At 45.8% G+C, this 27,067-nt stretch overlaps 1 protein-coding gene across 7 annotated transcripts in view; it reads left to right on the top strand.

The window, feature by feature from the left end:
* Window positions 1-27,067, top strand: part of MAP3K15 (mitogen-activated protein kinase kinase kinase 15) — a 114,482-nt gene that overhangs the window by 11,746 nt on the left and 75,669 nt on the right. For all 7 annotated transcript variants that reach the window (XR_014307339.1, XM_082718283.1, XM_082718288.1 and 4 more), the window contains exons 2-4: window positions 8,820-8,959; window positions 11,734-11,757; window positions 26,854-27,047. Coding sequence is in view for 6 of the 7 variants with exons in the window: in XM_082718283.1 (XP_082574409.1) it covers window positions 8,820-8,959; window positions 11,734-11,757; window positions 26,854-27,047 (358 nt within the window). In the remaining variant the exon portion in view is untranslated. The remainder of the gene's footprint in view (window positions 1-8,819; window positions 8,960-11,733; window positions 11,758-26,853; window positions 27,048-27,067) is intronic.

The following is a 27,067-nucleotide window of genomic DNA, read 5'->3' on the forward strand; positions in this document are numbered from 1 at the left end:
CTATGACACGTGTCCGAATTCCCTAGCTATTTAAGGCTGAATAATCCGTTGTAGGGATATACCCTATTTTGTTCATCCATTTATCCATCAGTGGACACTTGGGGTGCATCGACCTCACATTTAACCTTTTGAGGAGCTGCTTTCCAAAAGACTTGTCCAGAGCCGCTCCGCGGTTTGCATTCCCCCCAGCAGCACAGGCGCGCTCTGGTCACAGCATGTCCCCAGCAGCACTGGCAGCCGCCCTAGCGGGTCTGAAGCGGTGGCTCCTGGTGGTTTTGATCCGCATTTCCCTGGTGAGGAAGGATGTTGACTGTCTTTTCGTGTGTTGGGTGCTTGGCCATTTGTATATCTTCTTTGGAGAAATGTCGGTTTGAATTTCTCTTAGAATTTGCCTGTTTTTTTAAGTTATTTGTCCTCTTACTATTGAGTTGTAAAAAATGCTTTGTGTTCTAGAAACAAGACCCATGTCAGATATGTGGTTGGCAAATTTTCTCTCCCTTTCTGTGATACATCTTTAAACTTCCTTGGTGCTGTTCTCTAATGCACGGATGTTCTTAATTTTGATGAAGTCCAATTTATCCCATCTACACCGTTTCACCTAATCTTTTTTTTCAGTTTCTTATTTATCCTTATAGTGTTTCCTTCTTTCAGTTGTCAGCCACAGCAGTCTGCACACTGGCTGTCTTCATTTTGTGAATAAACTTGTGCTGGAACCCATCTCTACACCGGCGGACACGGTGCTGCCACAAAGCCAAAAATATTTATCTGGTCCTTTCTGGAGAAGGTGTGACCACTTGTGCTAGGTAAATAAAAGCATGTATGAATGTGCATTCTTATTCTCCCTTTCTTATTTAAAAGGTACCAGGCCAAATACACTGTTGTGCATCTTGCTTTTTTCCATTAACAGCTGAGCCTGGACAACTTTCCAAATCAGAATATGGGCATCTTCATTTTTCTTTTATTTTTTTAAAGATTTATTTATTCATTTATTGGACAGACCAACATCACAAGTAGGCAGAGAGGCAGGCAGAGAGAGAGAGGAGGAAGCAGGCTCCCTGCTGAGCAGGGAGCCCAGCATGGGGCTCGATCCCAGGACCCTGGGATCATGACCTGAGCCGAAGGCAGAGGCTTAACCCACTGAGCCACCCAGGCGCCCCTCTTTTTCTTTTTTATAGCTGGATAGTACTTCATTGGGTGGGTGTATCTTGTTTATTTTACTGATCCCTTCTTAAAGGATACTTGTAGATATATACAGATAGACATAGATATTTTATATATGTATGTATACTTACTATTTTTCGGCTAGTAAGCCTCAGTGAATAATTTTGTCTAGGTGCTGTTTAATATGCATATGGTTTTGTTCATTAGGCACCCCAGAGTGGCATTTTGGGTAACTCTATAGCTAGTTTCAGATTCCTTTCTGTGGGTTACACGATTTTGTATCTTGTCTGTTTTGATGACTGAACTGGTTGCCAATTTTTTGACCCTCGGTAATCAGTTAGTTGAGAGATGGCGTCTCCACTTGACATCTCTCGTCCTCTTGACATCTCTCGTGTTTCCCTTTTTCTGCATGTATTTGGGCATGTTCCCTTTTTTTCTTTTTTTTTAATTCTGAGAGCTATTTATTCATGATCCTTTCCTCTGCTTTTTACCTATTAGCTTATGGGCCTTTGGAAGAGGGTATTAATTTCTAGATCTTTCTATGTTTGGACATAAAGTCTTTGTTTTCTCTCTGTTCAGATTGGATCATTTCTACTGGACATTCTTTAATGTCACTGACCCCTCTGTCATGTCCATTCTTCTTGGGAGCCCATCTGCTGAGTTTTCTGTTTTGGTTATTACAGTGTTCACCCCTAAGGTTTCCATTTGGTTCTTCTCTTTATTTGTTGAGACTCCTCCCCCATTCTTTTCAGAAGCGTCTGCCCTTACTTACTTTTGGGGGGACTTTTATAATAGTTGCTTTAAAGTCATTGTCAGGTAATTCTGATGTCTGTGTCCTCTTGTTATCAGAGTCCATTGATTATCTTTTCCCAGGTGAGTTGAAGCATTCCTGCATCTTTGAAGGGATCCGAGTGATTTGGGACTGTACCCCGGATCTTTTGAAATCCTCTGATGAGATTCTGGGCCTTGCATATGTCCTATGGAGTCTGGTGGTATTTTTGCCTTAATGGGTGGCCAGCCTGGTTGGTTTAGGCTGCCAAGCTCCGTTTCAGTTGTGGCGCCCTTTGTGATTTCAAAGCCTTTTCAGTGGTATTTGGCTTTGTACTTTGGGATTTAATGGGACTCCCCTTTACGGTCCTGTGGCCAGAACACCGGGGCTTTATTTAACCCACTCTGCCTGGCACGTCCCACAACTGCCCATGTTTGAGGCCAGGAATTCAGAGGGAGAAAAAAGCAGCGGGGATTCACTGCCACCCACCTGGGGACCACAGCTCCTCCAGGTAGAGCAAAAGGTCCTGCTGTCTCAGAGGTCCAGGCACCTGTAGGCCCCACTGCCCCAGACAGTCTCTGCTGGTGATGCTGTGGAATCGTAGGGGTCCTGGGTGTGCAAGGGAAGAGGGAAAAGAGAAGAGCGGAGAACTGCCTTCGCTCTCTCTGCGCATTTGGAGGCCCCTTTGCTGCTTTCTGAGCCAGAAGTAGGGGGCCTCTCCTGGTGCTCTCTGCATCGACACCCAGCCCCCATTTGGGGGAGGTTTCAGGCTGCCTTTAGTCCAGGCTAGAAGAGAGTGGGGAAGAAATGGGGAACCTTGATTTTGATTTGGTGGAATTTAGAATCAGGTCTTCTCCAATCTGCTTGCTTGCTTTGCATATTCTTAAACAGATTCAATCCATTCTGCCTAGTTTTAATAGATGTGTTCAGGGAGAGACGGGCTGGAATGTCTACTCCATCTGACAGAACCAGAACTTAACTCGAACAGAACATTGTATTTTGAGATGTTTTGTCATGAAGCGTTAGTATCCAGAATATATCTCTGCATCTTACTGATCAACTTACCAAAGGCAAAAATATCCTCAAGGCCAGCTGCATTGCATCAGGCCAGTTCTGTCCACACAAAAGACAGCGAAAGAAGTGGATTACACGAACACAGGGCAAGGAATGACTGATATCCTAAAGGTTCTTGATTGGCCTCCAACGTAGCCTTCTAGTTATTTTCGTTGTGAGCTGGAAGCCAAGATCATTTTGATGTGAATGACCTTTGGATGGTCATTGGATCTCACAAGGCTGACGTTGTAAGATTTGTTGGTTGGGTTCACTAGAAAAGGTATTCTCTTAGAATGAGAATCCTGCATTCAAAAGACTCGACCTTGCAAAGTCATTTTCACAAAAGTCTGTGGCCAGTGAGCCATGCTTGATGGAAACCAGGAACTCTGGACATTGATTCTTAAAGAACCACCTAGGAAAAAGGATACTGATACACGGGGTCGGGGGTGGGGGGAGAGAAAATTAGATGGGGTAAGAACAATGAAATATGGGCCTGTATCCAGCAGTGAATTCCCGCCGCCATCACCGAGTGAACTCTGCCCCTCCACAGGCTGTGGGGCGGACCTCGCTCAGGAAACTTGGAGCACAGGATGGCTGAAAGCAGTCGTCCGGCAGAAGCCCTGGCCCCTAGAATTGATCTTGAAAGAACAGTTGACTTCATGAAGAAAGAGGGCGTTTTCTTATTGAAGTGGTTGTAAAAGCCACTGGTCCTCTCTTGTTGACTGGTGGTCATCGTGATGAGACAGAGAACAAATGCAGGAAGACGGTGCTGTCTCCTACAATTGAGTCCCTCTGACAGACGGGTTCAGCGGTCCCCCCCTTCGCAGCTGGTGCTGTGTGGTCGCAGTACCTCAGGCCCTCCTCATCTCTGAAATTGCTCACATCTTGAAGGTGACGTATGACACAGACCTTGCAGAAGAGAAAGTCATTATCTGCTGGTCAGAAGAGGGTTTTAAGAAGTATGTCTCCAAACACTTTGCCAAAGAGAGTTAGGTCACAGCAGATCTCTTCATAAAAGGGCAGAAGGAAGCTGAATATACTGAGGTAGTATATTTCGAGACTGCCGGGGAACCGTGAGTCGGAGCTGTGACGTGCACCATCGCGGATGATGGCCTCCATACGGATAGCACTTGAAGTGACCAACGCGCCCTAGTGTGCAGCATTTTTTCCTTGTTATCTGGACGAGCAACACAAACATGTGAGAGCTAGGTGACTGCAGTCCTGCTACGTTTCATGTGGCAAATACTTCACTGTGAGAGCTCTCGGATTAAGCCCAGTGAGTCCATTCACCTCAGAGCATAGTTTGCTTATATCTGGCATATTTCTTTGAAGAAAAAAAACTGGTAGTGGACACATCTGAATCACACCTAGGATGGTATACACATTTTATTTTGGGGTCATTCTTTCAAAAAGGTCCTGGAAAGCCAAAGATAGGGGCCAGGTGTAGGTTCCCGATGTCCCCATTCTCCTGCCCCTGCCTTCCCCATAGCAAAGTGATCCTTGAAGCAGCTGGCACCCAGCCCCTGTCGATGCTGCATTTGGTAAGAATTTGTTGACTTCCTGACCCTGAATTGGTAGCTTGTCTCCTCCTTATAGGACTGGAAAATTGGGTCTGAAGTAGAGGGTGCTTCCTGACTAGTAAATCTAGGCTCTGTTGTTTTCAGGTAGCTTTTGGACGACTAATGTTGCCCTAAGTCCAGTGAGATTTTTTTCTTTAATGTCTTCAGCAGTAAAGTTATTCTAAAATCTAGTTCATTTAGAGACAACCAGTCTTACCGTCACTACTTCAGATTGCCTGGAATATACTCGAAGACTGGCGTGAACCAGCACAGTCACAGAAGTACTGTGCGGTAAATCATTTACCATTATACCGTTTTGTTGACGAATGCTTTGCTTTGGAAATCAGGCGCTTTTAAACCACACTAGAAAATTACAGTTTTACTTACTACTTATAAAACGCGACACAAAAAGAACGGTTAAGTGTTCAAAAGTTTTTAATGAACTACCATCCGATTCATCGTTTGTCCTGATTTCCTATTAGCACGTAGCGAGATCATTGTAATTGGTGGTTCAGTTGTTTGAAAGGCACTTCGTTTTTAAATTCAGACACTTTCCTGTTAAGAGTAGGTTTTAAGGGGAGCCTTGGCTTGTGGCAAGTTCCTGATGTGGCACCCCTTCTTAAGGGTTGTTAAACCAAGATGCATAGGGCGTATACGGGTCCCCCAGCAAGAAGGGCGGCTTCCTTTATGCAGACCTTTCCCCTGAAGCTGACCTGTGTCCTTAGAAACTGAAAGGTAATGGTGCTCCGAGCATGGGCTGCATTTGCAAATGAAAATCCGCCTTTTAAAAACTCTCTTTATCTGTGATGTGTTTGCGGAAGATTTAGCTGGATAAATATGCCATTTTACCCTCCCGTGGCTGTGTTTGAGAAAGCGAGTCAGGAAGGTCAGAAACCACCTCTGGATACTCGAGAGCAGTGATTCTGTCATGCCCTTGGCTGTGAGACCTTGGATGAATCCTCACGCCGCCTTTCCCCACCTGCCAAGTAAAGCCAATGCCTTCCCTGCCCGTCGACCAGGGTGGCTCTGAAATTCAACCAAGGTGTTTGTGGAATTACTTTGCAAATTTCAGAGCAGGTAACCATTGTGGTGGTGTTTTTGTTTTTGTTTTTTTAAAGATTTTTATTCATTTATTTGACAGAGAGATCACAAGCAGGCAGAGAGGTGGGCAGAGAGAGAGGGGAAGCAGGCTCCCTGCTGAACAGAGATCCCGATGCGGGGCTCGATCCCAGAACCCTGGGATCATGACCCGAGTCAAAGGCAGTGGCTTAACCCACTGAGTCACCCAGGTGCCCCAACCATTGTGGGTGTTTGAAGCTTTAAGGTAATTTAGGATCTCTTGGGGTGAGGGGGGGCACCAAACAAACCCTTGATGCCTCATGTGTAATAAAAATGCCAGTGTGGTGTTTAATCATATTTAGTGTTTCTGTATCTGTGAAATTAATATCTTGGGAGTTGTAAAAATAAGCTGGTTGAATATGGTCGTGGTGTAAATCCTCAGTGTCAACTTAGTCTAGTGACCTGAGTGACGAATGTCAGGTAAAAATGGCAACTTCGGGTATGAGACAATTTTTCTATTGACCATGGATTACTTGGAATTTTCGGTGGTGCTATCAGTCTGCTCTGTGTTCATTGGCTACTGGAAAGTCTCTGACCCGACCCTTGGAGGTGCTACGGAGGGGCTCTTTAGCAGAGGGGCTGAGGCTAGAGTACAGGACCGGACACAGACCTTCGAGTAGGTGGAGGAGAGAAGGAACTTGTGTCACCAGATTAAGTCGTCATCTCCTCAGGGACAAGCTATTGCCCTAAGTTGAAGGTTCCCTACAAAAATGGCCGACATAAGTTGAGGGCTGCTGTCCTTCATCCCTGTCCTCTGGCTGTTCCCATCACTCTGCTTTGTCTCCAGATTGCTTGCTTTCCTCAGTGAACTAATTACAGCAGTCACCGGGGTCTTGGTGTTAGCACTGTGTTGCCACTTCGTAGTAGCGTCATTAGAAAACCCACACTTTTTGAGGTAAGTAGGTAGAGTCCAGGGGATGAGCCTAGAAGCAGAATGTTCGATTCATTCAGCTGCAGGGTGATTTTTGACTCCAAGCAAATGTCTGTGGGGGGGATCACTCATCCATGGGAGATAAATTAACCATCCTGGGTTGTGAAGTATTTCCTTAGCATATACATTTATCCTTTCTTGAGCAATAGCCTCAAAGGGGTGAATTTGGATATGATAGGCTCCTGTGTAAAACCCCTCATGATTATTTTTCCAGAACTTTTAGGTGAGATGTTGATACTACAGTGATTTTTTTTTTCTTAGATTTTATTCATTGACTTCAGAGAGCAAGCAGGGCGGTGGGGGAGAGGCAGAAGTGGAGGGAGAAGGAGAGCGAGTCCCCAGCAGGCTCCCCGCTGAGCACAGAGCCTAGTGCGGGCCCAGTCCCAGGACTCTGAGATTACGACCTGAGCTGAAACCAAGACTAGGACACTTAGCCGACTGAGCCACCCAGTCGGCTGCTGCCCACTGCAGTGATTTTTGTTTTTCTTTGCCTACTCCTCTTTGAGCGGTATGTACTGAACTACTTGGGAATGTAATGGTGTTTGGCATTTGCGTCAAAATAATGTGGAAGGAGGTGGTGTGGGTCCCAGTAGAGACGGAACAAGGCTGGCTTTGAGCTGGTCGTTGTTGAGGGAAGTGAAGAGACTACGGGGGTTTCCTTATATTCTTCTACTTTTATATATATTTGTATTTTTCCATGATAAAAAGTAAAAATCAAAAAACCACCCTACCCTAGGTTTCCCATTGCCTCAAGGTAGAGGCGGCCCTCTTACCTTGGCCTTCAGACCCCGTCACCCTCTGGCACCTGTTAACCCTTCCAGGTTCATCTTTTCATGAAATTATTCGCAGTTGCCCTAATACACCCCATCTTCCCTTTGGCCCCCCGCGCTTACGGTCTTCTCAACCCCTCAACCACTTTGTCTGACTCTTCTGGACCTTCAGATCCAAGACAACATCCCTTCCTGTGGGCCTTCCCTGACTGACCTCCGCCCCAGTGCGGGGTGAGTACCTTCCTGGGGGTTGTTTGTCACGGTTCCCCTCACTGCTGCCTTCCTGACTGATTCTAACCACCACTTCTTTCCTGTCACTGTCATTGTATCATACACATTTTGGAGGGAATGGATTAGGCCTTGTTCTCGCGTCTTCGCGCAACACCTGCCATAGAGCGGGCAATCTGTACATGGGCAAAGAGAAGGCCCGCCCAGGGCTTGTCAACTACTAGGCACATGTAAACACGTTCCTTGTCGACGTGATGTGTTGCTCCCCTGTTTGGAGTAAGTCTCTGTAGGGCATACCTCCAGGGGCACTTGATCCACATGTTCAAGGTGACGGCGGACACGCGAGCCAGAAGGAGTGTTCATCACAGCAGTTTGAAATAGGAAAAAGAAAGAAAAACCCGTGTATTTAGACAAGATGGCGAAAGAAATTTCCATCCAGTCCTCGTATGATGGAACGCGATGTTGAACTAGAGCTAGACCTGCAAACGGGTAGGAGCATACCAACCAACAGCAAGTCCAAGAACACATATGGTGTGATACTGTGTCTATAAGGTTCAAAAACATGCAGAACTAAGCAATATACTGTTGACGAATTCATACATTATAATATGCATACACATGCATATGTCAGTATATGTCACTATATACATGCGTATCTGTAATATACCATATCTATAATCTTGTGCGTGCATGTATATAATACACATGCGCATATATATACGTGCGTGCATATGTATTTTTATGTATAGACATAGGCATGCGGGGAACCCCTAAATACGGAGATCAAGACAGAGGTGTTCTCTGAGCAGGAGGCAGGGGATGTGACTGGGAAGAGGCACGTGAGACTCTGGCAGTACAGATGATGTTCTGTGTCTTGGGCTGCGTGTGGCAGGAGCAGTGTTTTACATTTCATCATACTTTATCATTTGTATGTAAGCTAAATCTACTCTTTGGAGAGAACTTATTTCCTAATAAAGATAACCGTGAAGCTGAATTGATCAGCAGTTTTCAAGCGAGGCTACATTCCCAGCGCGCTGAGGAAGGAAGGGGTTTCTCTTGTTGCTTTTCTTCCCCTGCCCATGGGGTCATTTGCAGCCGGGCACTCATCACTTTCTGCTTTATCTAAGAGACTGGTGGTAGAAACACAAACTGCAGTAGCTCCCTGTTGGTGTTGGGTGGGAAGTAGATGCAGCAGACCGATCACCGTGTCCCGTCCTTGTTCGTCTCAGATGTTGCCGTGGTGGACATGAGTGACGTCTCCAGACAGCCGTCCCTCTTTTACCATCTGGGGGTCCGAGAGAGCTTTGACATGGCCAATAATGTGATCCTGTACCATGACACTGACGTGGACACTGCTCTTTCGTTGAAGGTAAAGGGTATGGTTCATCTTCTCGTGAATATTTGGCTTTGGGAAAATGGTATTTCACGTTCAGAGGAAATGTACACGTAGTGCAGGAGGTTGGAGAAAAAAAAACTTTGCTTGTGCAATTCCTTCCTTCCTACTACAGTTTCTCGCTCACACGATGACTTCCTGACTGCTGCGTGAGCCTGCGTACCACAGAGAAGCATTTAGAAGCAACTTTAGTGTTTTCAGGCTCATTAGGGAAATGAAGGCAAAAACTGTTAGCTTCCATTGAAGCAAACACACGACTCTGAATCCTTTAGAGGGCAGTTTGATCCAAACCTACACATTAACAAACAAAAGTAGTTTCTCAACTCGAATGATAGGATGACGACAGAGAACAGTTACCAAAGTGGGGAGAAGGTTCCGTATTTAATCTGTTGTTCCCCATGCCCCCCACCACTGAAAGCAGAGCAAAACTGAAAACTTGTCTGTTCATGCACAACTCAGTAGTGATGGATATTTTAAAAAATTTATTCTTGCGGGGCGCCTGGGTGGCTCAGTGGGTTAAAGTCTCTGCCTTCGGCTCAGATCACGATCTCAGGGTCCTGGGATCGAGCCCCACATCGGTCTCTTTGCTCAGCGGGGAGCCTGCTTCCTCCTCTCTCTCTGCCTGCCTCTCTGCCTACTTGTGATCTCTCTGTGTCAAATAAATAAATAAAATCTTTAAAAAAATTTATTCTTGCAAGTGTGATACAGATGTTTTTCGGATAATAGTACTTTGAAAAAATGCTCCTTTTTGGAACAGAGGGGGAGATGGCAGTGGGGTAGGCGGCCCCGAGTGGGGGTGCTGAATCCTGTACTGTCCACCTGAAACTAACACAACACTGTAAGCTAACTAACTGGAATTAGAGTAAAAACTTTAAAAAAATGTATTTGTAAAATGTGAATGTCTAAGGTGGGTTACTCTAAAACTCAAGAAATATTAACATTGTCGGATGTCTTAATATTGGTCAGAAGATCCTAGTCTGCATTAAATGATTTCAGGAGGAAAATCTTGGTTTGTTTACAGCAGCTTTACTCAACCTTGACTGCACTTTAGAATTACTTGGGCAGCTTGTAAATATCCCAATACCCAGGTCCTGCTCCAGACCAATTACATACAGTCTCTGAGAGATTTTTTTTTAACTCAAAAGCACAGCCATGGGTGAGAACCGGCGGCTTCAAATTAGCTTTCGCGGACAGTTTTAAATGTCCAGCTCCCTTAGTGTTAAAAATCTCTAATATATAAATAGCACAATTTTGTGATGATAAAGTTGAATTTGTATGTGTTTCTTGAAATTTAACCCGATTTTTCTGGGTCCTATAATCATTGGGGGTTATTTCCTGGTGGAGGTCCAGTCTGCATCAGATGTAGAACCTCTCTCTGTTCTGTATCACGTACACTTGACGTAGATGTGTGCTGTGTGATTAGAGTGCAGGGCTGGGTTTTAAGAAGTCATTAAGAGGACATTGAAAGAAGAAACGGGCTTATTATTTGTACTTTATGCTGTATGGTAGTTTCCGAAAGGCTAGAAGCCCATCTAATTTATTACTTTCGATATTTAGATACTGATTTTTTTTTCTTTTAACTGATTTTTCACTTAAGGTGGTTGTGCTTGCAAATATTTAGAACTAGAAAATATGAAAGGGTAGCTTATTAAGCCTTATTTTGATGAGAAATGTGAAATTAGAAAAATTTTTTTTCCAATGCAATATATTTTTCTTTTTTTTAAAGATTATTTAGTTAGTTAGTTAGCTGACAGACAAAGAGATCACAAGTAGGCAGAGAGGCAGGCAGATAGAGAGAGGGGGGAAGCAGGCTCCCTGCTGAGAAGAGAGACCGATGCGGGACTCGATCCCAGGACCCCGAGATCATGGTCTGAGCCGAATGCAGAGGCTCAGAGCTACCCAGGCATTCCGCAATATATATATATATATTTTTCCCTCAACAATGCCTTAGTAGATTCCTCTGGAAAGTCCCATGACCAAGATAAGTTTTAGTTTCTTAGAATATGGAAAAATCGTCCCTAAAATGGAAATGGGTTGTCTGTTCTGTGTGACACCAGAACAAGGAGGCTGCGCTTGTCATCCAAAAGCCCAAATCTCAGAATATATGAAGGCCCTTTTATGGGGCTGCTGCTGTGTAATTATGTCTCCTCCTGTCAGCAAGTGTTGGCTTCTGGCGCATAAATGATACACTCAAAGGCTGCATCACCCTGTTGCGATGTTCGCTGACTCAGACCAACGTCATTGGATTTGATGGTTCCGAGGCTGGTCCAGCAAGGTGGCGGAGATGCTCCCGGCAGCACCCTTGTGTGGCAAGGCTGTGGGGGGCACGGGAGCCCTGACGGAGCCCCGAGGATAGCGTGGGACTTACCCGGCGGTCCCGTCCCGGACCTTCCTCACTGGGCAGGCGAGCTGCAGGGAATTCAGAGCCCCAGACTCGAATCTCAGAGCATCTGGACAAAAGCGTTGCCACCGCTACGGGAAGTCCTTATAACCGTATATGCCCCTCCATCCTTCCAAAAGCTAGCCAATTGGCATGTTTTCCCTAGAATAGGAATTTCACAGTTCTCTGAGGCTCCCCCTAGTTGAAGCTTTTCACCCCGGGGAAGCAAAAGGTTTGAAATGATTAACTTTTGCTCGAAGGTGGGTGCTAGATGTTGGGGGTGGGGGGCAAGGTGCTTGTAGTGTTTACGGAAATAAGTGGCTATTTTTAAAAGCTATATTCATCTTCTCTTTTTTTTTTTTTTTTTCAGGATATGGTCACTCAGAAAAACACAGTAAGTACAGTGTTTTCAGATTTTTAACCTGGTACATGCGTAAGAGCTTGCCTGAAAATCCCGAAGATGGCACAGTGATTTCTAATTGTACCCACTGTCGTGTTTCTCAGGGGGATGGCTAGAACCTCTGTCCTTCAAGCTGCCCGCTAGCTCAGGCCCCACTCCCATCTATGGCGCAGGGCGGAAGGTCAGGGCGGACTTGGACTTCATTGTGCACTAGGACTTAGAGCCTGGAACCATCTGGCTGTCTCCTTCTGATCTGGGTTTGACCCACCAGCCACCAAGATCCTTTTTGCCAGAGCCGTTACCTCCCACATTGGCCACCTAAGTTTCCCTAACCGCAGAGTAGCAAGAACTTATACGCCAGGTAACACGGGGGCCTAGCCAAGAGTCGCCGGCCACAAGCTCTGAAGAGCTAGGACAGAATTCTTCCTGCTCTCATGTATGTGCTGAAGTCTCCCAGCTTGGCTTCCAAGTGCCTGCGGTGACATGGTGATAACGCCGTGTTGGTTGGAATCGTGTAATGAAATCCCCACTTTAAAGACCTTCAAATAAATTGATGTCCTTAGACACTGTCCCAGGGTTACCCTGCACCTTTGAATGCCCCTTAAAGCTCCCACCTTCCTGGACCTGCTGCACTGTGGTTTGACCAGTCGTGACGCAGATGACAAAGGACGTCTCCTTCATCCCTTTCTAAAAAGGAAGGGCCTCCTGCCTCTTTTTCTCTAGTGGCTGGAATTCTCAAAGGGAGGACAAAAAGGGCCAGGAGGTCGACTGTCCCGAGGGTTCCCTCTCTCGGGAATGGGAGTTGGCACGGCTTCACCCCGTCCACAGGAGGCCCCGCCCCGCAGCTGGGGGACCCAGGCAGAGCTTCCTGCCCGAGATGGAAGCCTTGACTCTCCTCCTCCGAGAGAAGAGCATGAAGTTCTTAAAACAAAGCTAGTGCTGTAGTTATGTAATTACCACCGGAGCTTGGATTTAACAAGCCGACCTGTAAAATTAAGGGATCAGAATGGGTTTGAGTTCTTCGTGGGAAGAGAAATAGGAAGACTGGTGGCTTCATCTTGTCCCGCTTATGTACTCATACTGTCTACTGATGGGGCTCACTCTCGTTCTGTCTAGATCTTGATTTCTTAAATTAACTCCTTCACGGACATGGTGGGGATCCCGTAAAAGGAGCCTGGGGCTGAGGCTGGCAGGCATAGGTTGTAGTCCTGACCTTGTCTCTGAGTAACACTGGGCAGTCATCCTCAGTGTCCTCATCAGGAAAATGGGACGGTTGAGCTCTGTCACTTGGTTCGTAGAAAAAATTACAGCTCTCAGAGTCTGTGGTTCTGTATTTTGCACAAGTGAAAAGGCGTAACTTGGATGCAAGGAATGTGCCAGAAATGCTTATTCCTCCAAACAGGAATTACATTAAGGTGCGGTCCAAAGAAAGAAAACTCTTTCTCCATCCTGGCTGCTGGGTATTTTGGAGCCTAGAAATATTCTTGCTCTCCAAGAGCCTTAGTGTCATTCCGTTATCATTCCACTAAATACCTTCCCTTCTGGTACATTTTCCCTCCTGTGAACACCCAGAATTCCTTCACAGTCTTGGCCATTGTAATTATATCAGGGCACCATTCTCCCTAGGTTGTGGGGGGGTGTGTGTGTGTTTGAAATGAACTTATTCTGGAGGATACGGCAACTAATGTTGCTGCTATATTTGCCATTACTTTAGAATTCTGTGCTCAGTGCTAGTAGTTGTCATGCTTGATGGGCTGTGAAAATTTAGAGCATTCAAGAGAACAAACTAAAGGACAAGAGGAGGCGGCTAGGTAAGGGAGGGGAAAAAAGCACCTAAGAGGAAAGGTTGAAGTGAGACAAACCTTGAGAGGTATTGTTCACGGTCATTTTCAAGTGATTTCTATTTTTGGAAAGTAGGGAGACACTTACTACTACTCCAGGTGGCGGGGAAGTAGGGCAAACTCAGAAAAGGCTGGAATCTGCAGAAAGGCCATCTCACAGCTAATGGTGATTAAACGTTGGAAGCGAATGTCACAGTAAATCAGGTGACTTTTACTGCGAATTTGCTCGCTTGTCCCCTGAATGTGGATTGGGTTAATGCTGCTTAGAAGCAGCGGTCTGGATTGTGTAACTCCAGAGGTTTGGGGAAAGGATTTGATAAGACTGTGGGTCTGTGGCTTTTCAAAAAGGAAGTACGGCGTAGTCCTAGGTGGTGAATTATGAAGTCCTGGGAATCCGGGGCATTGGATTCTCTGCCTTCAGGGAATCATTTTATATTTCTCGAATTTTCCCTATTCGTATGTTGAACTTGGCTTCGTTTGGTAAAGGGCTGGCATATTCAGGCTCTCCAGACAAACAACCAGTAGGAAATACATGGGGGGGGGGGATCTTGACTCTGGGGAATCACCTCTGGCGATTGTGGGGGCTGAGAAGTCCCGCCATTTGCCGTCTGCAAGTTGGAGACCCAGGAAAGCTTTTTCTTTTTTTAAACTTTATTTTTTTGAGTGCTCCAAGATTCATTGTTGATGCACTACATGCAGTGCTCCGTGCAATACTGGCCCTCCTTAGTACCCACCACCTGGCTCACCCCCACCCCATAAGACAGAAGTCCCGAGGCCTGAGAATTAGGGGAGCCAATGGGGTAAATCCCAGTCCCCAAATCAGAGCAGATGACAGTCCCAGCTCAAGCAGCAAGGGGACAAAAGGAGTCAATCCCTCTTTCCTCTTTCAGTCTGTTGTGGCCTCAGCGGGTTGGATATGCCGCCCACAGTGGGAAGGGCCATCTACGTGGCTGAGCCCCCTGGCTCCAATGCTAATCTCAGCCGAAAACAGCCTCCAAGCACACCCAGAACTACTGTTCAATCGGGATACCCCATGGCCAGTCAAGGTGACACGCAGAATTAAGCATCACAGATAGGCACACTTGCTTCCCTTTCTAGAAGCATTTGTTCTGCCATGATGTGAGGGTAGTGAAGCCAGTTTCTAGGCTTCAGGCCATTCTGGGCTTTTCTGTTCTTTGGTGGAAACACAGTGTCAACTTTTGTACCCAGTCCTGTTTCACAAGATTTTTTTTTTTAATGCTTTATTTAGGCCTCCTTTACATAACACGAAGTTAATGGGCATGCCCGGGATTCACTGATTTTTCATAAGTTAGAGTTGTGCTGCCCTCGCCACCATCCGATCTGGTGTGAGAGCGTTTTCATCACAAAAACACCTATTTGCAGCAGTGCCCACAAACCCCACCCCCACCCCCGGCCCCAGAGAACCACCAGTCTGCTTTGTCTTACAGACGGACCTCTCCACAGTTTTTCCTATAAATGGAACCATTCGGTAACGTGGTCTTTTGTGTCTAATTTTTTTCACTTCGTCTGAGGTTTCTGGGGCTCAGCCTTGCGGTAGCCCGTGGCGGTATTTCCTTTGTACTGCCAAGTCGTCATCCTCTCGGATGGGTATTCCCTGTGTTGTCTCTCTGAATAACTACACAAAAAGTTGACCCAGATGAGACATGGGCTACTTGTGATACGACAGAATACTTGTGAGCCCTAAAGAAGTTGGGGGGGCACCTGGTCTGTTTCCACTTTTCGGTTATTGCGAATAATGTTGTTCTAAACACTCAGGTCCAGGTCTTTGTGTGGAACTACGTCTTGGTTCCTCTTGGGTAAAATACCCAGGAGCAGATTTGCTGGATCATCAGGTAAATAAATGTTTAACTTGCAGAGAAACTTCCAAGAGGATACAGAGAGTGGCTACAGCCTTTTTCCATTTCGGCCGGCAACGGCGGTCTGGGCTCTTCTCATCCTCTCCAGTACTTGGTGTGGTCTGTCTGTCTGTCTGTCTGCATCCACTCGCCGGGCGTGATGCTGAGCATCTTTCCATGTGCCTGTTAGCCACTCGTAGTCTTCTTGGGTGAGCTGTTCATTAGAATCTTCGGCTCATTTTTAATTGTTTTTTTTTTTCTTTTGGTCTTATTAGAGAGTTGTAAGAGTTCCTGTGTATTCTGGAAGCAAAGCCCTTATCAGAGACTTTCTCAGTTCTTCTATGGGTCGTGCTTTTGACGTTGTGTCTAGGAACTCTTAGCCTAACGCAGGGCCACAAAGAATTACTCCTGTGTTCTCTTTCTGAAAGCTCACTCTATTGGACACTTGAAACTAATAGGACATTGTATGTTAATCACTCTGGAATTTTAAAAAATTAGAAAATTAATTAAAGTTTTCGAGTTTGGGCTCTTATGGGTCTCTGATGAATTTTGAGTTAGTTTTTGTATCTGGTGTAAGCTAGGGGTCCAGCTTCTTTCTTTTGCATGTGGACATCCAGTTGCCCCAGCACCTTTTCTTAAAAAGATTTTTCATTCCCTGATGAATTATCTTGGCGCCCTTGTCGAAATCAATTGATCATAAGTGTAAGTGTTTGCTTCTGGACTTTAAATTCTCTTCCATTGGGGCGCCTGGGTGGCTCAGTGGGTTGAGGCCTCTGCCTTCGGCTCGGGTCATGATTCCAGGGTCCTGGGATCGAGCCCCACGTTTGGGCTCTCTGCTCAGCGGGGTGCCTGCTTCCATCTCTCTCTGTCTCTGCCTGCCCCTCTGCCTACTTGTGGCCTCTATCTGTCAAATAAATAATCTTTAAAAAATAAAATAAAATAAATTCTCTTCCATTGATCCATATGTTTACTCTTGCTCCAGGGTCATGCTGTTTTGACTCCTGCAGGGTTTTTTTTTTAAAGATTTTATTTATTTATTTGACACAGAGAAAGAGAGATCACAAGTAAGCAGAGAGAGAGGCGGAAGCGGGCTTCCTGCCGAGCAGAGAGCCCGATGTGGGGCTCGATCCCAGAACCCTGAGATCATGACCTGAGCCGAAGGCAGAGGCTTAACCCACTGAGCCACCCAGGTATCCTGATTCCTGTAGTTTTATAGTAAGTTTTGAAGTTAGGAAATCTGGTTCCCCCTACTTTGTCAGCATCGTTTTGGCCGTCTGGGTCCCCTTGGAATTCTATATAAATTTGAGAGTTGGCTTTTGCATTGCTACAAAACAGACTGTTGGAATTTTGATAGAGATTGCCTGTATATGCATAGTGAGTGATTTTGACCTTGTAACAAGGTTGCCTTCCCAAGAACACAGCGTGCCTTTCTGTATCTTTAGGTCCTCTTTCATTTAGTTCAGCATTGTTTTCAATGTATAAGCTTTTCGCTTTCTTGGTTAAATTTATTCCTGGATATTTTATTCACTTGCACGCTCTTGTAAATAAAATCATTTTCTTAATTTCCTTTCCAGGATAGATTTTTTTTTAAGTCTATTTATTTAAAATAAGCCCTTACACCCAACATGGGGCTTGAACTCACGCCTCTAAGATCAAAAGCCCTGTGCTCTACTGGCTGAGCCAGCCAGGCACCCCAGGATAGATTTTTATAAAAAACATCTTTCATAAAAATGTTTTACACCTAATACGCTGCACTTCATAATTCAGTTTTTTATTAAGGTTTAAATTTTAATTCCAGTGTAGCTAACATGGGGTTATTTTAATTCCAGTTCTAGGCCTTACTCGGTGTTCATCACCTTTTTCATCCGCGGTCCTGGTTCCCCCCCTTCCCCTCCCCCACGTGGTGCAGCTTCTGGTCCAGGTTCCATAACAGGTGCTTCTCTTCTGCCTTCTTTTCATCTGTTTTCATCCTATGTTCTTTCCTTCTGCTATACAGATATCAAAGACGGCCATTTCCCACATCTTATCACTTCAGAAAACCTGTTCAGATGATGAAAGATCAAGGTTGAGCCTCTATAGGAATAGGAATGAAAATGTAGCCAATCCAAGAGATGACTTTATCTATTAAACCTTGGAACTTCCTGGTAGTTTGTTATTAGTGTACATAGTCCATAGGGTTCCTTTAACGGTTTAAATTTTCCTTTGCAAAAAACAATCAGACCTTCAGAGTTAACGTTGTATTTGGCAGCTTGGTCCCCCCTGGAGGTAGGCTGTGAGGCTGAGCTGAGTGGACTGCGCAGGAGAGGCATTGAGGCGCGCCCATGGGATCAAGGCTGAGGAAGAGGCAGGCAGGAAGGAAGCAGGACCGGGCAGAGAGAAATGAAGTTGGGATGTAGGCTCAGCGATGGACTTGGCTCACCCCATGGGGGGCTCTGGCGCTTGAATGGGCTTTCCGAGTTGTTCTGAGTCGGGATGAGAGGTCCCATATCCAGCCCTCACCGGGAAGTGTGTGACTCTGGGTGGGGTACGGTCTGCCATGGAGGGGCTTCTGGATGGCAGTAGCAGCGCCTCCTACCTTGAAGTGGGGGGAGTGTCTCTGTGTGTGTCTGAGTGTCTGCCACATTATAATCCTTTGATCTGAGGAATTTATAAATCCTATATGCCCCGAGATTGAGCACTGTATCTCTAAGGCTCAGAGGCACGGAAATTATTTTTCCCTTTAAACTGATGAGTGAGGGACGCCTGGGTGGCTCAGTGGGTTAGAGCCTCTGCCTTTAGCTCAGGTCATGATCTCAGGGTCCTGAGATCGAGCCCCGCATCCGGCTCTCTGCTCAGCGGGGAGCCTGCTTCCTCCTCTCTCTCTGCCTGCCTCTCTGCCTCCATGTGGTCTCTGTCTGTCAAATAAATAAATACATAAATTTTTTTAAAGTCTTTAAAAAAAAAAAAAACCAGCGTGCTCTGCTCTCCTGGGTGGTTCTGGAGACCCCAAGCTGCTGTCCGTGGAGGGGGATTTTTGCTGTCACTCCTGGAAGACTTCAGAGGTGAAGCCCCCTGGAGAAACTCCTGTGGGTGGGGGGGTTCTGTGTGAAACATGTGCTGGGGTCCAGGGCAGGGGCTTGTAGATTTCGGAGAACTTTGGGACCCCTTGTCCTTCTGGAGGAGCCTGTAGATCCCGTCTCAGAATAGATCTTAAAATGCTCAAATATACAAAGGATTGCAAAAGTGACCAATTACACTGGAACATAGTTATGAAAATATGTTTTAAAGTTGTAATTTAGGGATGGTGCCTGGAGGGGCTCAGTCAGTTAAGCGTCCTCCTTCGGCTCGGGTCGCGATCCCAGGGTCTTGTGATGGAGACCCACATCAGCCTCCCTGCTCGGCGGAGAGTCTGCCTCTCCCTCTGCCTCTGCCCACGGCTCATTTTCTCTCTGCCAAATCAGTAAACTCTTTAAACATAAAGTTGTAGTCTATGTGCTGCTTTATTAATGTCTCCAATAATTAGATCAAAGAGCAGGTCTGAAAAAGCTCATGACTTTGGAGTAGTAATGGGTATGAAAGTTATTTGAGATCTCTCTGCAGGAAGTGTAATGTGATGTGAAAAATTCTATGATTTCTCTGAGTGACAAAGTCCCAGGTCCTGCTAAAACTAAGAAGTGTTACCTACATTCTTAATGGAAGGCAGTGTTATGTTTCGGTTAAAAGGAAATGGTGACAAAGAGGTGATTTTTCTCTCATTTAAGTTCACAGGCTCCCAAGGATTACTAGACTCCAGGGTCAGAACTCCTGGTCCAGTCTAGAACCACTGAACATAGCGAATACTTACTGCATGCCCTCTATGCACCCTGGCCATGAGGCCTCTCTCACCGGACTGTAGGATTGTCCTCATTTTAAAGATGAGGCCACTGGGATTTGGATGCATAAGTACACAGCCCAGGGTCGTTCATCTGCTGTGGAATGGAGCTGGGATTCAGTCCTTGGCTGTCCCAGTTCTCCAGCATCTCGCTGTGCTCGAACAGACGTGGTACTTCCTATCTCAGTGCTTAATGTGGCATTTCGTCTTCCCCTAACTCAACCAATGGGGAAAAAAAACCAACAACAACCCCCTACCCAGCTCTGCGGAGATGACGGTGAAACAGACATGCGTCCATGCCCTATGGGTGAGATGTAAATTGCTCCGTCCTTTGTGACAGCGGCTCGTATGTACTGAGAGTCTCACCCTGACTCTGGTCATTTCATGGGAAAAGACCACAGTGTAAAGAGGCAAGGGTGTTCGTCTCTGTGTACAGTAAGAAGCTTCTCAGAACAGGCTTAAATAACAAGGGAAGGGTTTAGTGCACGATAAATCGTCTCATGTGGTGTATTCGTCAAGCATTAAAAGTTACCGCATTCGACCGTGGAAGTGTTCAGTCTCACCAGATCGTACTCCTGACCCTGACACTGTACGTTACCTACTGGAATTGAAATAAAAATGTAAAAAATAAAATCGGTGACTGGCAGAGGGGAAATATTATGACATTCAAGACTGTATAATCAAACTTTTATAATGAGAGCCTCTTAAACACTTATTCCTTAACTTGCTGGTGCTGTAGGACAATCTGTTCACGGTGGTGAATCTATACGTGGCGTGGCAGCAGTTCTAGAACTCTCCATCGCTAAGTTAGGAACCGAAGACTTTGGAGGACAGACTCCTCCACTCCCTAACCTCCCAGGGTCTGAGACCAGTGGCTTTTACTCTGCTCTCTGACCTCACTTTACTGTATCAGAATCTTCCTTTTGGAGGTACTTGAAGAGTGTTTGGAATAAGGGTTTACATATTAATGGGCCTGGCGTATTCGTTCTATTGCCCCATTATGTAGGAAACTAAGCTGCCCTTGTTGAATGTGTTTTAAAAAGCTGGATTCCTGGGATGTTTCCATTTATAAATGTAACAATTACAAATATACAAGCTGGGTCCGCTATTGGACATGTGTTATGCTAATCAATGTTTTTCTTTTTAATTTCTGGTCTCCCCACCAACAAAAGTCTGAATGTGCCCCATCATTTGAAGATGTTTGGGCCTATTCTTCTCCTTTGTAAGAACAAAAGAACTGCCCTCAAAAGCCTGTGCTTTCATTTGGAAGTTTATGAATTGCTTTTGTAAATGTAGCCATTAGTCCCAATTGCTTTCCGTAAAATTTCTTAAACTCTTGTACACTTCATGAGAGATTTTCTCAAAAGGGAGTATTTTTGCTTTGCCAGGCCTCCAGATTCCTGCTGTCTCCTCAGTCCTGTCCATTCAGCTCGCTCAGTTGTTCGCAGAGGTCACGTATCCCCTCTCTGTCTCTTCGTTTTTCTCTGCCGGTGGCTGAACGTTTGCCCAAAGCATCGGGTCCCCTCCTGGCTGCGGGCAGGTCTTCACGAGCCTCTGCCGCTCTCACTGTGCCTGCGGGCGCCAGGATTTATTCGTCAAAGTCTTATTTCTTCACACCTCATTACCGAGGACTTGAGGAGGATGGGGACAGGGTTCCCTCTCGTGCTATTTGGAAGGAATGCGCTTTGCTGGAGAAGGACGGTCTACAAGATTTCAGAGGAAATGTTCCTTTTGGAAAGAGGTTTTGTTTTGTTTTGTTTTAAGATTTTATTTATTTATTTATTAAGATTTTATTTATTTATTTGACAGAGATCACAAGTAGGCAGAGAGGCAGGCAGAGAGAGAGAGGAGGAAGCAGGCCCCCTGCTGAGCAGAAAGCCCAATGCAGGACTCGATCCCAGGACTCCAGGATCATGACCTGAGCCAAAGGCAGAGGCTTAAGCCACCCAGGCGCCCTGTAAAGAGTTTTAAGACCTGTGATACTTGTATCCAAAGAGCTGGGATTCTTGGCCCTTCAGTTAACCGCCTTTTGGGGAGACACGAGGTTATTTAGTTGTAATGTCGGGAAATCTTTTTGTCAGGATCGTTGCTCTCTATAATGTTCTGTCTTTTAAGCTGAGAGAAGACAAGAAAAAGGTATCCATTGATAGAGTTGGTTATAGTAACATTTCCGTTGACCATTTCTGGTTCTGTTGGTTGGTTTCTGTGGATTCCAGGTAACAAATGGCGCCCTTTCCTTGGGCCAGTACCGCCTATTTCCACCGGCATCTCTTGTACCCTTGGTGTCAGATAAATCCTATTGCCGGGTGGTACAGTCCCCAACATAGGATTACGTACATCGCCTCACGCAGTTGTCTTTAAAATCAGTTAAGAAAGAATTGGCAATCCTATCTGTTCCTTTACTGGCATTATTTGTTTTTGTCAAGTGAATTAGAATTAGTGTCTGGTGTCACTCACTTTCACCCTGAAGAACTTGCTTTAGTAGCTTTCGTAAGACGGGTCTTCTAGGATCAAATGATCTCCATGGTTGTTGCTCTGAAAATGTCTTCATTTCACCTTCATTCTGAAAATCTAGCTTGCGAGATAGAAGCTTCTGGCTGACTTACTTTGTCTTTCACCCTTTTGAGTATGTCATCCTGCCGCCTTCTGGCTTCACTAATTCCAAGGGCAAATCCGCTGTTGATTTAATTGACGTTCCCTTGTATGTGCTAAGACATTTTTTTCTTGCTCCTTTCAAGATTTTTGTCTTTGAAAATGCTGACTGGTGCTTATCTGGGTGTGGATCTCTCAGTTTATCCAGGGGGAAGTTCCTTACATTTCTTGGCTATGTAGATTCATTTACTCATGTTTAAGAAGTTTTCAGGAATTATTTCTTTACATATTTTTCTGCTCCTTTCTCTCCTGTCCTTAGGGCACTCCCATAATATGACGTGTTTATGTTGGTGCACTGGAGGTTGTCCCAGATTTCTCTGAGTTTCTTGCCTCCTTCTTCATTCTTTCTTCTCTCTGTTCCTCAGATTACATACACTGTTGGTCTCTGTGCAAGTTTGCTGATTCTTTCTTCCACGCAGATTTTCCTGTCGGGTCCCTTCAGTGAATTTTTGATTTTGGTTACGTGTACTTTTGAACACCAGAAATCCCATTTGCTTCTTTTTTGTGACTTCTGTCTCTTCCCCGATACTTACTATTTGATGAGATATCGTCATCATACCTTTAATTCTGTCAGCATTTCATGTGTCCTTTAGTTCCTGGAGCATCTTTATAATAGCTGTTGTCCTGTCTTTGTTTCCTAAGTCCAGCATCTGGGGCCTTCCAAAGTCAGATGCTGTCACCTGCTGTTTTTCCTATGCATGGATCCTTGGCATGTTCTGTTTCTTTTTCATTGAAAAGCAGACATTTTATTTTTTTTTTTTAAAGATTTTATTTATTTGAGGGGCACCTGGGTGGCTCAGTAGTTAAGGTCTGCTTTCAGCTCTGATCGTGGTCCCAGGGTCCAGGGTTCAAGCCCCATATCAGGCTCCCTGACCAGCATGATGCCTGCTTCTCCCTCTCCCACTCCCCCTGCTTGTGTTCCCTCTCTCGCTGTCTCTCTCTGTGTGTCAAATAAATAAATATAATCTTTTAAAAAAAGATTTTAGGGGTGCCTGGGTGGCTCAGTGAGTTAAGCGTCTGCCTTCAGCTCAGGTCATGATCTCAGGGTCCTAGGATTGAGCCCCACATCGGGCTCTCTGCTCTGGCGGGAGCCTGCTTCCTCCACTCTCTGCCTGCCTCTCTGCCTACTTGTGATCTCTCTCTCTCTGTCAAATAAATAAATAAAATGTTTTTTAAAAAAGATTTTATTTATTTGAGAGAGTAAGCACAAAAAGGGGCAAGCAGGCAGACGGAGAGGGAGAAGCAGACTCCGCATTGAGCAGGGAGCCCGACACGGGGCTCCATCCCAGGACCCTGGGATCATGACCTGAGCCGAAGGCAGAGGCTTAATGACTGAGCCACCCAGGTGCCCTGAAAAGTGGACATTTTAGATAATGCAATATAGCAACTCTAGATACTGAGCTCTTTCCCTCCCGTCTGTGGAGCTCGTTTCTGTTGCTGGCCAGTTTGTTGAGTGACTTGATGACACTAGTTCAGGGAAGTCTTTTTGCCGCCTCTGGTGCCACTCCTTGGCGGGCACAGCGCTGGGCATGTACACAACCGCCCTGACCCTCCCACCCCCACTCAGGGGTGACGGGGGTTGCATTCTTCCTGTGTGAAGAATAGACCCGAGCTGTCAGTTGATGACTGTGTTTCTGACTGTGTCCTGGGATGTGAGCTTTCCACAGCCTGAGATCATTAAAGTGGGGCTCCTTTGCAGGGGCAGCCATCAAGGCCCGTCTTCAGGGTTTTGTCTGACCTCCGGAAGGCTCTTCTTAGCTCTGTCCACCCTGTTGCTCTTTGAGAAATGAGCTGGTCTGCCTTCGACCTATTGCTGTCTTGAATTACCGACTTCTTCATTTCCTGCCACGGGAATCTCCCTGGGTTGTGATGGTGCCCGTAAGGTGGGTCTTCCTGTGTTGTGGGTCCTCTGGTCCACTTCTGGAGGGCCACAGAGCTCTCTGTTCTTACAGGATGCCTCTAGCCCCAGGCAGAGCCTCCGAACCCCTGCTCCAGAGCGGGCGGCGGGGGATACAGCCTGACTCCCACCTGCTCTGGAGGGAGGTGCCGCACAACAGTGGCAGCCCCCAATCTTCTCAGCTTTGCCTCTCCTGATAGGGAACCTTTACCCCTTGTAATCTGGGACAAAAGATGATCAGGGCCCAGTGTTTGGCCTATTTTGCCTACATGTGGGAACTGGGCAGGGAAATGGAACTCTGGTTCTCTCTGTCTCTCTCTTTAAAAGAGTTTATTTGTCTGAGATCGAGAGATCTAGAGCACAAGCAGGGGGAGAAGCAGGCTCCCTGCTGAGCATGGAGCCCAGTGTGAGACTCGATCCTGGGACCCCAGGACCATGACCTGATTTGAAGGGAGCCACTTAACCCACTGAGCCCACTGGTCCTCTTGACCACACTTGCCTGGAACAGAGCTGCTCCAGCCTGGGCTGTGGTGAATGACAGTGTTGGTAGCCTGGCCAAGGAGAGAGAAACTATCACCCTAGACTAGAGCTTGTGGAATAAAAGGGAGCCCCTTCTTGCCTGTCCCCAATGAGGGTAGCATTTCTGTCACTCTGGGCTGGAGGATAGGGGAGGAGCAGATTATCCAATGTTCTTACCAAGAGAAGTTGGTTTTCTTGAATGTGTCTCTACTTGCTGTTTGCTCATCAGATAATTCATAGAGACTTAAAATGTTCAATTTTTTTGGCCGATTAGGGCTCTTCTTCTGGGGTGGTAATCTGAGAAGCTTCTCACCCCACCCCACCCCAGCCCCAATCTAGCTCTAACTTTTTGAAAAAAATAAACTCCGCTTTTGCACAGATATTTGACCTTCTAGACCTCACTGATGCACACAGTCTTCCTCTGTCTGCAATCAGAAGGTTTTTATCATAAACTCAGCCTATTGCCTGTGGAAAAACAAGCAGTTTAACCTTCTGATTGCATAAAAGGCATTGAATTTACTTCAATAGCATGGCTTTGTATTATAGATGGAGAAATTTGTCTCTAACCTACCCAAACCTTACTTTGCTGGACAGTACGAGTCTGTCTTTGAGAATTTGAAGATAATACCAGGAAGGGAACTTTGTTCCCCTGGTTCAGGCAGTTCCCAGTGATTTCTGGGAAGTAGCTGCAATTTTCTCCCTGACCCCAGTTAGCGCCCACACACCTGAATTTTTGCCACTTCTCTTTATAAAACACTGGTATCTGTATTTTGAGGGGTTTAACCCCAATATCTGGTGCCCACAGGGATGGTCTCCAGCTGCTCTTCTGAGTAAGTATTCTCAGAAAATCCTGTTTTCAGGAATAAGAATACAGGAATAATAGTACATCATGGAGCTTAATGTAAGGTAAGGGCTGCCACCTGTTTTCGTGTGACCAGTCAGTTCCGAGTGCTTCTTGCATGTTTATTTAAATGATGGGGAAAAGTCCGAAGATGAAAAGTATCTCAGGACATGTGAGAATATGAAATGCAGTTGTGTCCATAAATAAACTTTGGTGGGGACGTAGTTCTGCTCACGTGATCACATGTTGTCTCAGGGGCTCTGCTGCTCTGATGGGCGAGTTGAGTGGTTGCCGCAGAGACTGGCCCACGGAATGCCCAGTCTTTCCCGACTGGTTTTTCACGGAGCAAGTTTGCCGACCGAGTGTGAAATACGTTTGAATGGAGCAGCATGAGTGATTTTTTCTTAATGAAATATTTTAGGGCCTAACAATCATGTCTCAGTAGGACGTAGAGAGGCCCGACAGGGTACAAGAGAGAGTTACAGGACAAGTTGTTAGTTGGGCTTCAGGTGGAAATAGGCGTGCTGCCTGTTCTGTAAGCAAATCTCATTCACAAGGAAAACTTACAAGCCTCGGTCACGTGGGTATTTGAGATGAGCTCCCCAGTGATGCTGGTTTTCCCACAGCTTCTGTTTGATCTGAGATGGCAGCATTCTGATTGTGTTTTCTGTAATTACTGAATTTCTAATTGAGAAGAAGCTATCTTCCTTATGTGGTCTCTTGTTTTTGGAGAGAACGTGCTTCCCAAGGTTATGGCTATATTAATCTAAAACCCTCAGATAATTTCACTGACTGAGTTTAAAAAAATTAAAGAGAAATCAGATGAAATCTATCTGGCATCATAGACATTGTTGAAAATGAAGCGAAGAGCTAGGAGTTAAAAAGTCTGGAATTTTAAGCTAGTTGCTTTTTGTGGCAGTGTAGACAAAAGCTTGACTGATAAAAGAATGTCCTTTAAGAATGTATTTTAATCTTTCAGATGTGCTAAAAATTCAGCATGATTCACTGCTTTTAGGGGTAGTGTTTATGCTTTGCAAAGGATTGTGATTCATAGTCAAATTGTAATTAGTTCTTAGAAGAAAAGATACTGTTTTACCTGAGCAGTAGTTGGCATAATAAAACGTTAGCGTCCTTTTTTAAAACATCTCCAGGATTAGTCATATGTATTGATATCTGTTCCCCGCAAGACCGTTTTTACTCAACAAAGTTTATAATTGTTCACCTGTGGTTCAGTGGTCCAGCAACAGGGCTTTGCCATCCATGCTGAAAGAAAGATCTGCCTTTCCCTTGCTGTTCTTGCTTATCAATGGGTTCAAGCTCCCTGTTATGGGGGGAGGGGCATGTGGTGAAATGACATCATTTCCATGACTTAAAAACCCTAAAAGCTCTGCCAGGGAAGTTCAGAGACATACACAGATGAGTTCAACCTCCGAAACCAAATTTTTGTGTTCGGGCTTGTGGGCTTGCGGGGCTTCCGGTCTTGTGTCTAGAAGATTCCTTGTTTTGTCGCACACGCCGTGATTCATTCTCTAGCGCTTTCTCCTTCCCTGACCTACCAGTTTCCGCCTGCCCAAATCCACGGCTGTGCTCCTGCATCGAAGACTTTGTGACGCATTTCTGTTTCTGTTTTCCAGGCATCTAGTGGCAATTATTATTTCATCCCGTACATCGTGACGCCGTGCGCGGATTATTTTTGCTGCGAGAGTGACGCCCAGAGGCGCGCCTCCGAGTACATGCAGCCCAACTGGGACACCATCCTGGGTCCGCTGTGTGTGCCCCTGGTGGACAGGTTTATTAGCCTCCTCAAGGACATCCACGTGACCTCATGGTAATGCCCGTTCGCAGTCA

Source organism: Mustela nivalis, assembly GCF_964662115.1.
Source record: "Mustela nivalis genome assembly, chromosome: X".
NCBI lineage: Eukaryota > Metazoa > Chordata > Mammalia > Carnivora > Mustelidae > Mustela > Mustela nivalis.